We start from the raw sequence: 11,799 nt of genomic DNA, 5'->3' as shown, positions 1-11,799 counted from the left end.
TCCTCAGGCCGGGGGGACAGGCGCGGCTCCTCAGGCCGGGGGGACAGACAGGGCTCCTCAGGTCCAGGGGACAGGTGCAGCTCCTCAGGGGCAGGGGACAGGCATGGCTTCTCAGGCCGGGGGGACAGACGTGGCTCCTCAAGCCAAGGGGATAGACGCAGCTCCTCAGGTGCGGGGGACAGGCATGGTTCCTCAAGTGCAGGGGACAAGTGCGGCTCCTCAGGCCGAGGGGACAGGCGCGGCTCCTCAGGCCGAGGGGACAGGCGCAGCTCTTCAGGCCGAGGGGACAGGCACAGCTCCTCAGGCCGGGGGCTGAGACGTGGCTCCTCAGGCAGTGGCAACAGGGATGACTCCTCTAGCGGTAGGGTTACGAGTAAGTCCTCCGGTGGTGGAGAAGCCGGTGAGTCTTCAGGTGGCGGGGAAGTGGGTGAGTCCTCAGGCGGTGGGAATAGGCGTGAAGCCTCAGGTGGTGGGGACGTGGGAGATTCCTCGGGCGGTGGGGACAGGGGAGATTCCTCAGGCGGTGGGGACAGGCGTGACACCTCAGGCAGGGGGGACAGGCGTGATACCTCAGGCGGGGGGGACATAGGTGAGTCTTCAGGTGGTGGGGACATGGGCGAGTCCTCGGGTGGTGGGGACAGACGTGATGCCTCAGGTGGTGGGGAGAGGGGAGACTCCTCTGGTGGAGGGGACAGAGGCGATTCTTCAAATGGTGGGAACAGACGGGATGCCTCAGGTGGTGGAGACATAGGTGACTCTTCGGGTGGAGGAGACATGGGTGACTCCTCAGGTGGTGGAGACAGGCGAGATGCTTCGGGTGGTGGGGAAGTGGGCAACTCCTCAGGTGGGGGGGAAAGGGGAGACTCTTCAAACGGTGGGGATAGGGGTGACGCTTCAGGCGGTGGAGAGAGGGGTGTCTCAAGTGGGGGAGATGGGGGTGACTCCTGTGGTGGAGAGAATGGTGACTCCTCCAGTGGAGAAAAAGGTGATGACTCAGGTGGAGGAGACAGAGGAGACTCCTCAGGCGGTGGAGAGAGGGGTGATTCCTCCGGTGGCGGGGACAGGCGCGATGCCTCAGGTGGTGGGGATGTGGGCGATTCCTCAGGTGGTGGGGACAGGGGCGACTCCTCAGGTGGAGGCAGCAGTGGCATCTCCTCATTTAGGGGGACCTCCAACCGGGGCTCAAGCTGGGCCCCTGCTCTCCCTGCAGACATAACACACTATGCTCCCACCTAGCCCAGCTCTACTTCATAGAGTAGGCGAAGCAGACACTGTCCCTTGACACAGAACAGACAGGAATTATTTTCAGGGACCCTCAAACCCCACTCACCTAGTGGTTTGGCTTCACATTGCAGGGGCCCCGGTTCCTTGGGTTGCATAGAGGTCACGTGCCCACCCTTTGGCTGCCCTTGGCATGCAACGTATAGAGCTTCGGGCTCATCAGTGGGGGTATCGCCAGGCTCTGGGGGTGAGAACCTGCAGAGGGTACAGGGGAGCAGGCACCGTGGCTCTCGTCATCTACCAACTCCTAGAGAGCACACTGGGGCAGGGCGGGAAGACTACGGATCATACTGCCCACCTTGGCGCTCTCCTCTCAGTCAACTTGCTTTCACATGTCCCCTGCGGGTCTCAGTACTTCCAAACCCCCCCTCCCCATCTCTTCCAGTCCACACGACTTACCGGCTACAGACAGGGGGATGCTGCTCAGCAACAGAACTGACGAGCTGTCCTCCCTGGGCTTTGTGACAGCGGTGACACAGAGAGTAGTTTTCAAACCACTCAGAGTTGGGATTCAGCTCTGCTGAGCCTGCCCCACAGGCCCGGCATACCCGGCATGCCTAGGGGAAGGAAGCGGGCAAAAAGAGGCACTGGTCAGAGAGCAGCCTGGAGGAGAGCGCAGGACTCCGCACCACAGAAAAACAAGAGGTTGCAGGAGGGCAGAATTAGGGAGAGGAAGGCCGAATCGGGGGATCTTCACCTTGCACTTCCAAGAGTGAGCGGGCAGTTCCTCCATTGGTGGTTTTAGGCAGAAGGTATGGTATCCTTTGTCACACGTCTCACAGACCAACATCTTAGAGTCATTCCCAGGTTTCCTGTAGGGACATGGGGCACATAACAGGGTCCTTCCTCCCCTCATTTTCAACCCTAAGCCCTGCTTCACTTCACCTAAAGCTTCTCTCCTGCCCCCCTCTTCTTACCTGCAGGCTTGGCACACTTTGCATTCTGGGCACTGCCAGCCAGCACGCTTGCGGGCGGTAAGAGCGGTGTCCAGGCAGGCCCCGTGATAGTGATGCCCGCAACTGGTGCAGAAGAACAGGTCACACAATTCCCCGGGCCCCTCACATACGGCACAACGAGCCTCCTCTACAGTGGGAAGAGACAGAGGACGCGGGTCAGCTATGGATTCCCTGCAGGACTCAGCACAGCGCTCTCCACATAACAGGCATTCCAGAGGACACAGAATTAACAAGCAACAAAGAGTCGAGTATCTGCCTAATACACGCCAGGCACTCTTCTAGGCACTGCGGACGCCACGGTAAGCGGGACAGGCAAGAAGTCCCCGTGCTCCCAGGTTCGCCCCTATTTCCGTGGGGCACACAGACGGCGCTGTGCAGAGCACGAAGCCCCGGGGGCACACCTGGCCCCTCATCTGCCCTAGGGCCAGAGGGCAGGACTTCTTACCCAGATGTGCAGCCCCCTCACTGTGCTCCGGGCATAGCAGCTGCAGTGTTTTCATGGATAGGAAGGAACCGCTGGCAGTCGCGCAGGGGAAGTGGTAAAGCCGCGCACATCCGGGGGAGCGGCAAGGGATGGAGGCACCGAGCCGGGTGCAGTGGGAGCAGCGCTGCCGGGGTGCAGACAAAGTGTCAGTGCCCGCCACTCTCTCCCGAGCAACCGGTCTCCCCGCTGCCCTGCTCAGCCTAGCCCGGCCCGCTCTGCCCTCTGCCTGGGCGGCCCCGCGGCCCCAGCCCCACCTGTGAGATTCCTGAGAAGATGGCCTTGTCCACACCACATAGCTCTGGGCCCTCCTGCCCCCACACGCCCGCCGACCACGCAGCGCACCAGTGGTGAGCCCAGCAGGACCCTTCACGATGGAGAGGGGTAAACAGAAAGGACAGAGTTAGCAAACCAATAACCACTGGCTCAGGACCGCTCAGCCCATCCCCCCCTTCCTGCCCAAGTCAGCCACCCCACCTCCCCTCACTTACCTCCGGGTTCTCCTAGGTGGGCGGGTGTCAGGCCCTCGGGGAAGCCAATCTGTGACAGGTCCTCACTGGGCAGCGCTGCCTCGTTGGGCCCTGGGCTCCCCCCAGGGGACACCACTGGACACTGGGGCCAGTCAAATGGCAACTCAAAGCGCCGTAGTTCCCGCTGCCCGTGTAGACTGGGCTCCCCGCAGTTACAGAGAGCACAACGCCGCACTGGACCCCCACTGTGGACATATAAGCATCAGCACCATGCTGGGCCCCGGCCCAAAGGCAACCCTAACATCCCCATGATTTGGCATGCCTATGATTCCCAAACACTCAGCTTCCTAAATCTTCCTCCTTGAAAGCTGAGACTCTCAAATCAAATCTCTGTATGCCTTTATATCCTCATTTCCCCAAACTAGTTACCTGCAGTCCTGGGGAGGCTCCTGAAGCCTAGGACCTCCAGAACTGGGCACAGAGACCTCCCCCACATGTGGGTTGGGAAGGTCTGGCTCAGTGGTGCCTGACTCCTCAGAGGCTGCAGGTCCATCAGCTGAATGAACAGACAAGAGAAGCATACATCAGCCATCATCCTCTATATGATACTAGTCCACTCATCAGACCCATGAGATTAACCAAAACCCTTGGTAGATCACAGTGATGGCAATTTGCCTTTTGTTCCAAAGAACAAAGTCCTTCAATTACCTGTTTATTAGGCAGACTTAGCTCCTGTCCTTGTGTCAGGGCCCGAAACCTAAGGTTGCCTAGGAAGGGCAGAAGGCTGCCAGCAAACCCAGAATTTGCCCTACTCACCTGCCGGTTCTGAATCTTTATCCTCACCAGGCGGCTTCTGGCTGTCCATCCCTCTCTCCGACTGGGCAGGGCCCTCTCGGGGAGACCTGTCAGGAGCCAAAAAGAAAGATCTATATGTCTAGTAAGTTTCCCCAACTAAACACTTTTCCCAGAATCCTAGAAGGAAAACAGCTATTCCTAACTAGACTTTACAGAAAACCAAGAAAAGCCATACCTACAAACTCCTGTTCTAATAACAAGGGAAGTCTTTCTCCCTAACCCTTATCCCACTGCCTACTTCTTCCCCAGATAAACACATACCATATTCTCCCACTCTGGATTCTCAGGGGATCCACTCCCCTTTCCCCCTTCCTACCTCCTGCATAAGAGTTCCCAGGGCAATAGCATCCAACTAGAAGCATATCCAATCTATATCTAGTACCACCCTTTGCCTCATGTCTGAGCTCTTGGCTCCTGGTGGGCCCAATTCCCTGGCCTTTTTCTTCGGATCTCAAGTCAGCTACCATCCTAGAGGTATGTCAGTGCCAACCCAAGGGTAGCCATAAGCCAAGAAGTCTGAGTCCAGTCAAAATCCCTCTCCCAGAGACAGAGTCTGAGGTCTTGCAGGATGGAGAATACATCACTGAAACTAAAGCCCAGCTATGGATGGATCCCTCCCACTTCCACGGGTTTCAACCAGGAGATCCCAATCACAACAGAAGAAACTCCCCAATTTCCCCCCACTGCCCATCCAAATCCAGCTCAGACCCCTGCTGTGACTGAGCTCAGGATCTCACCCAGCCTGAAGGCCTCAGGTCGTTGCCCTTAGCAACGCCAACTGCCCTTCCTCCTCAGATGTCCTTAGTAGTTAACAGAAGTGGGCCTTAAGAGTTACTGAGCATGTGTAGCCAGGCTTGAGGCTAGGCATGCTGGGAGTTGTAGTCTCAGGAAGCACACTACCACTTGGAGGAGTTCTAAACCGGGGAGGACACAGCAGAGCAGAGTAGCTTCCTTCCTCTTCCGTCAAGCAGGGTTTCCACACACACTATGGGGGTGGGGGGTAACGGTCCCCTCTTCTACAATATGCCTGCCTATACCAGAGCCAAATGAAACACACTAAAGTTATACCTAAGAAGGTATGCCCACCCTTTGGGCATATTTTCCTAAACCCCAGAAGGAACTAATAAGCACAGTACAAAAAAGAGAGAAGTGAAGAGTTACAGAGGTGAGGAAGAAGAAAGACATCTTTTAGAAGAAGGGAATAAAGGGATAGCTGCGAGCTACTCTTAATGGGAAGGGTAGGAGTGTAAGCAGAGAAAAGAGTGCAGAGTGTTCCCAAGGATTGGGGGTGGGGGCACGGGAAGGGGGAAATCCCTAAAACGACTCTAAATAAAATTTGAGAAATTTATCTCTCCCACCTTTTCCACTCCTCTTACTTAACCAGAGGGTCCACACCAACCTTAGTAAAGACAAGCGTCTCTTCCCAAACCAAATACCCCAGTGGTCAACCACTGGGGCTGAGTGACTGGGGCAGATGAGATGGGGGAACCCTCAAAGGGGCCCAGGATGGGTAAATCAATTACCTAAGAACCACAATTATCAGTCCTTTTTCTCTGAGCTTACACTCCATTTCCAGAGACTGGCAACACACCTTCTGTGACATGTCACAGGAAAAGAAATTTTGTTTTACTTTTTTCCCCTCACACTATCAGAATCTGCTAGATTGGGAAAGATACAATGTTACCTCCATTCCCAAGTCATCTCTTTCCCAAACCTGTCACACAACCACACCTGAAAGGAAAGTAGGAAGGTCATCTGGCCAGCCCACAGAAAAGTTGCTCTGGGACTTCAAGGGGCCCTTAGAAGCCACTGTTGGGAAGCAGGGGTTCGAAGTCAGGGCCCCAGCCAGGCCCCTTTTCCTATTCAGTCATTCAAGGCCTGACCACACCCAGAGACTTCAAAGTTGCCTAAATATGTGTACCTTACTGTACCTTACCACTACATGCCCCCAAAGATCCTCCACCAGCTCTGCTCTCACAGTTAAGGCCAAAGGAGTCACAAACAGTAAGAAATAAAAAGCAACAGTGATAATACAGGAGGTGGGAGGAGGACTGCCTCACACAAGGCCAGAGGGACAAATTCCTCTGCCCTCCCCCGAGCGCAGCCCTCTCAAGCTGGTGGGGCTGGCACTGCTCAGGGAGGTACAGAAACCACCTTCATCCAGCCTTGGAAGACAGAGTACCAACATCCTCCAAAGCCAGAGCCTCACTCACGGGGCCATGGAAGATAGATCAAGCAGCAAAGAGTGTCCTCCAAGCTGTACCAAAAAGAATCTAGGGGTACCTCCAAGAAGCCTGAGCTCCATTTCTCTACCCTGCAGTCTAGCACCTGCACCCCAATGCTGAGTCCCAGTTGCCAGGCCCCTGAACGGATCAAAACAAATGAAGACCACAGGTTCCCCCTGTCCCATCTTTCACAGCCAGAAACCACACACACACACACAAACACACACCCCAAGGGTTTTTTTTCCCTGGATCTAAATTGGGTTAATACCTAGCTAGGCTTCCTCTGGGGAACTAGAGATCCCACAGAAGTACAGATCTAGGGAGTAAAACGGTGCTGGCTTCCCTTAGTCCTGGGCCTAAGAGGCCCAAAACAGCAAGGAAGAGGACATGGATTCAACTCAACCCACTCTCCCCCCCTGCCTCCATCCCAGATCAATAGCTTTAACTCCATTTTCCCAGCCAAAGGGGAAATGGAGGCTTGGAGAGGTGAAAGGCTGAACAGGCCCTTGAGTGAACAGCTCTTCTGTAGGACTCAGGACTTCCTGGTTCCCAGCCTGAGAATCAAACCACACCTCTCCCCACCCCCATTTTGGGCCGGCCCTCCAGGAAGAATCCAAATGGCAACACTGGCCCTGTCGACCCTCCTGACTGTCTCTGGGTCATCCTGGGGTTAACCACAGCTAACAAGAAGAGGTCCCTCCCAAGGAAGTTCTTTGGGGCCAGACAACAGGAGGGACGCTCCTGAGGAGGCAAGGGTTGAGAGATGGGTGACAGCTAGCCTCACTCCACCACCCCTATAGCACCTCTCACCTCAGGGTTACCACCCAGAAGTCTTTCAAGAGCAAAATCCCTATTTTCTCCTTTCCAAGACCAGGCCCAAAGGGAGCTAGCCTATGTATGTTGGAGGGGGTGGAGTGAAGGAGCAAAACACACCAGCCAAATCCCTGCTGGGCAGCATGACAGCTGTGAGAGGGGCTGTCCCAGCCCAGGGCCCAGAGGCATGAGGCTCATGCTGCACTCTTCGTACACTCACATACACACCCCTTCTTCCCCCAACACCTCCTGCCAGGGTTGGAAACACAGGCTTCAGCAGAAACAGCTCTGATCAGGTCATTTCTCCTCCAAAGAGGGACAGGCCACCCTATTCTGCAGGCTTGGGACAGGATCAGAGGACCAGTTAACATTCCCTGATTGAAAAGGGTTGGAAAGGTCTGGGAGGGGCCTGTGGGATTGGCCAGGGACTTATGGGCAACCAGCTCTCCACACCAGGCCCAGGGAAAGCGGGAGACAAAAGCCATTTTTTGCAGCCCACATTCGCAGGGAGCAAATCTCAACGGCCTCCTCTATAATCCCCTAGAGATTATGTCCATCCCCAGAGGAGGGGAGGCAAAGCAGGCTAAGACAGCACTAGGCCTCGCTGGGGTCACTTTGCCAGGCAGGGGCAGTTTAAAGTTGAACAGCAAGGCCAGAGCTGCCCCCAGCCCCGCCTCCTTCTTGCCCTAGCCACCCCCTTCATCACACTAGTCAATTTCCACACACTCTCCCCTTTGCACAGTGAAATAAGGCCTGGTGAAGGACCTAGGGTTCCTGGAGTCTCCCAGAGACTGCTTCTGGGTGCCCGGATGGGCAAGAACAACCTTAAAGTCCAACCTGGCATTAAGTCTGACCTGGCAGGGGCACTCTATCCTCCCTCCCAAAGTTGTTCTGTTCCCAAGGCCCACAAGGAACCCTGAGGGAGAAGCAGCCAACTGGGATTGGTGCTGGCATCAGGGCCTGGGTCCTAGTTTAGCAGAGCTTCCCCCCAACACAAAAATAAACAGGCAGAAAGGCGATCTGGCCAGGTTCCCAAACTCCCGTGGTTCCCTGAACCCCTAGTCTTTAAAGAGGCACACCCCAGACACCAGGCCTCAGTTCTGCCCCAGCGACTGGCTCAGGTTCCCTTGACAGACCCTGCCAAAGGAACCCTCCTCAGCTCTGGCACCCCTTTCTCCAACCTAAAGGCCAGCTCCGGCCAAGATAGTCCATCTGGCTATGCCCCCAGTCCAACCCTTTCTGGGCCCTGGCTGGGCAGACTTCACTCACCTCTTCACAGGGCGATCCAGAAATCCTCATCCGAGAACATGGCCAGAGCCCGGGCCGCTCCCCGACCTCCAACCGCCAGAGCGATCACAGCCGCCCCCCGCACGGGGGGGCTTAGGGGGGCCAAGAACGGTAAATCCAGGTCGGAGTGGACACCCTCCTCCCCCCCAAAAAAAGCAAGAAGCCAAAGAAGGGTTCTCTGCCTCGGGTTCCAGCAGTTTAGGTTTCCATGGACAGCCCCAGGGCGGCGAATCCCGAGCGGACACAAAGAGAGCACCGGTGGCTTTGATCTTGGGCGAGCAGGCTCCGCATCCGCGTCGCCGGGCGGCCTCTCAGTCCTAGGGCCGGGCCAGCGCCCCGGCCGCCCGCGCCGGGCTCGGGCGGAACGTCGAGGCTCTCCAGATGGAACGTCGAGGCGCCTCCCCAGCAGCCCGGAAGGAATGCCGCGCCGCCCCGCGCCGGGCCCGGATGGAACGTGAGACCCTCGCTGGAGCGCCGAGCCCCTCTCCCCGCCCGGGCCGGCGCCCCGGGGCCGCGCGAGCTACGGCGACGCGGAGCCGGCGGGGCCGCGGGGCTGAACCTGACACACACCCAACGCCGGGCTCCTCGACCCCGAGCGCTCGCCCTCTGAGGCTTCGAGCCCCCCACCTTCTGCCCCCCCCCCCCCGGGGAAGGGAGGAAGGTAGGTGGGCGAGGAAGAGGAAGGGGCGGGCGGTGCGAGCCCTCTGTCCGCTCCCCTCCGGCCGCTCCAGGCCCGGCGCTCGCCTCCCTTCCCCTCTGGCCTCGGGAGCTGCCCCGCCCCCGGCCTGGCCGGCTCTGATCGGCGGCACCCCTTCGACCCCCGGCTGGCTGTGATCGCGGGGGGCCTAGAGGTGCATGGCCCAACCCCGGCTCCCGGCACCGGGGGGTCAGGAAACTGAGCGGAAAGTGGGGAACGAGGCAGCCATTTGCAACCGGAGAGGAAAGTAGTGCAGCGCGGCGCCGCTCCGCCTCCCCCCCTCCGCCTCCTGTTCGGCCGGTAGGGTGGTTCCTGCGAAGGGGCTATTTCCTGGCCCAAGATCTCGGCAGCGGTCGTGGAGATTCGGGAAGCCTCCGGCGCGAGATCCGGGGGGGCCTTTTGCCTGGGGAACCCCACTCTAGAAGCGGAGAAAGGAGAAGACGCGGCCCTATTTTGTGTTGGAGCGGAGCGGCGGAGGGATACGGCCCTCTCGGAGGAAAGGTTGTGACTCTGCAGTTCTACGCACACGCTGCGGGATCCCTCCGCCTCGGGTTAACCCCGACTGCGCCGGGCCGGCCACTGTGCAGACACGTGGGAATGAAGCCCCCCTCCTCTGCGCCCCGGCCCTGGACCTGCCTCCTTCACCGCCCGGCTGGTGAAACTAGGACTCCGGCCACTTTCTAGTTCCGTTCCCTTGCAGTTCTCGGCCCCTGAAACCACCTGCCCCCTTGCCTTGGCCAGGGGCAATCTTTCGCGGGAGGGGGATGGAAGAAGAGCCAGGAGATTGGCCGCTGCTCTGCATCCTGGGAACTGGAGTCCGCAAATGGAGAAAGTGAGGCACGGCGCCTGGCGCTGCAATGGGTGGGTTCTTGCCACGTTCGGGGGCCCGAAGGAAAGCGGGACGAGTCCCTAGTCGTTCCTTCTGGCTCTCAAACCCCCTCCTGAGGAAAGAAGAGCCAGTGCCCGCACAATCACCACACACACCTCCCCCATCAAAACACAAATGTGGAGTTTCCTTCCTTTCCCGGGTGCTCCCACTCCGACCCCCAGTCTTTCTCTCGGGACCTTCAGGCCCTGTGTCCCCTTTTCTAGTAAACAGAGGCGATGGACCTTGGAGCCTTGTTGCTACCTGGCCGGAGTGCTGTTACTCTAGACAAGATCCCAAAACACTGCTTGCAGGCATTCCCCCACACACCCCAATAAGTCTGGGCGAGAAGGGATTGGAATGCCTTTTCTGCGTTAGCTGTAACCACGGCTGAACAGAAGGAGACAAATTAACTATATGCTAGATACTTAATATATTCTTAGTTATCTCTCACCCTCGTTATGAACTACGTGGAATTAAGTCTATGATGATGAGATTGAGGCTAAATAAAATAGGTAAAATTTCCCAATGAACCACATCAAGTGACATCCATGAGTCAAACCAATGGCCATGTTTTTCCTAGGATTATATATATATTTACATAATTAAAAAAAATTTTTTTAAGGAGGATGTGGAGAAAGAGGCAAATCAGGTACAGGGCTGGTTTTGTGGGAAAGGGTTTACAGTGTTGTCCTATAGAATTTTCGGCAATGATGGAAATGCACTAGAGCTACACTAATTTGGCTTAGCCACATGTAGCTATTGAGCACTTTGAAATGTAGGTGGTGCAACTGAGGACCTTTTTGTTTAATTTTAATACTAAATTAAAACTATGTGAAATGTGGCTTCCATATTGGACAGTGAGTGCAGAAAACCTAAGTCCCTACCAACCAGTCAGGTTCATAGGAGGGATCAAAACTAGGCATATCCTGTGCTAGCCACACAGCGGCATCATATATACCGTGCACTGACCATGCAGTTCTAGTTCAGCAAAAAAAGTCCAGGAGCGACCCCACACCTGTCCCAGCTATAATGAATAAATTAACCGAGACAGAAGTTGCAAAATGGGGGCACCTGCCTGGCTCAGTCAGTACAGCACGCTCTCTATCTCGGGGTTGCAAGTTCAAGTCCTCCATTGGGTGTAGAGATTACTTAAAATCTTTAAAAATAAATAAACACTTTTTAATTTTAAAAAGTTGGAAAATGGAAGGTCCCTCTCTACTCTATATCCAGACGCCGGGAGGCTGACCTTCACCAAAAAGACCTCCAATAACACTATAGCCACTGTTTCTTAAGGGTTTATTATGTATGAGAGACTATGCTAAGCATTTCATATATCACCTCAATTTAATTCTCAACTCAACCCTATGAAGGTTTAACTACACTTCGTAAATGAGAAACTGAGGCTCAGCCAGGTTAAGTGACTACACAAGGTCACACAGCTAAGTGGAAAAGTATTCCAACCTAGCCATTAACTACTGTTCATGACTTTTATCAGGCCTTTGAGATTGCTTGATACACTTTTAGAAAACTTCAAACATTTGTACGTCTATCCCAGACCTCATGGAAATGGCAGCAGGGCAACAGACAACCTATAGTGAGTATTCCAGGTCAGATGTGCAAAAGGACCTAATTTTAATGTAAGGAAAGAGTGTGGTGACAACCCTAAAAAGAATCCTAACCCACTGAGATTGCTCTTTGGAGAATGCTCCTTCCAGCAGCCCTTATTTTTTAGATTCTAGATTAGAGATGCAAAAGCTGCTGGCAGAACTTTCAAAACATAGCATGACACACGATGACCCCAACTCTAAGCCCAGCTAGCCAAGAGTCGGGTGCCAGCAAGATCACAGCTAAGATTTTGCCCATCCT

At 55.7% G+C, this 11,799-nt stretch overlaps 1 protein-coding gene across 1 annotated transcript in view; it reads right to left on the bottom strand.

The window, feature by feature from the left end:
- KMT2D (lysine methyltransferase 2D) overlaps nucleotides 1–9,988 on the bottom strand; it is a 40,291-nt gene extending 30,303 nt beyond the window's left edge. The window contains 11 exon segments of the mRNA XM_032420230.1: nucleotides 3–1,204; nucleotides 1,331–1,476; nucleotides 1,681–1,838; nucleotides 1,979–2,093; nucleotides 2,199–2,364; nucleotides 2,683–2,845; nucleotides 2,976–3,085; nucleotides 3,210–3,433; nucleotides 3,618–3,744; nucleotides 4,005–4,090; nucleotides 8,351–9,988. Coding sequence (XP_032276121.1) covers nucleotides 3–1,204; nucleotides 1,331–1,476; nucleotides 1,681–1,838; nucleotides 1,979–2,093; nucleotides 2,199–2,364; nucleotides 2,683–2,845; nucleotides 2,976–3,085; nucleotides 3,210–3,433; nucleotides 3,618–3,744; nucleotides 4,005–4,053 — 2,460 coding nt within the window. The 5' untranslated portion in view covers nucleotides 4,054–4,090; nucleotides 8,351–9,988.
- Between the last annotated feature and the right edge of the window lie 1,811 nt (nucleotides 9,989–11,799).

Source organism: Phoca vitulina, unplaced genomic scaffold, assembly GCF_004348235.1.
Source record: "Phoca vitulina isolate PV1807 unplaced genomic scaffold, GSC_HSeal_1.0 scaffold23, whole genome shotgun sequence".
NCBI classification, from domain to species: Eukaryota; Metazoa; Chordata; class Mammalia; order Carnivora; family Phocidae; genus Phoca; species Phoca vitulina.
Note: the sequence above shows the minus strand (reverse complement) of the source record. Positions and strands in the feature narration are given on the sequence as shown.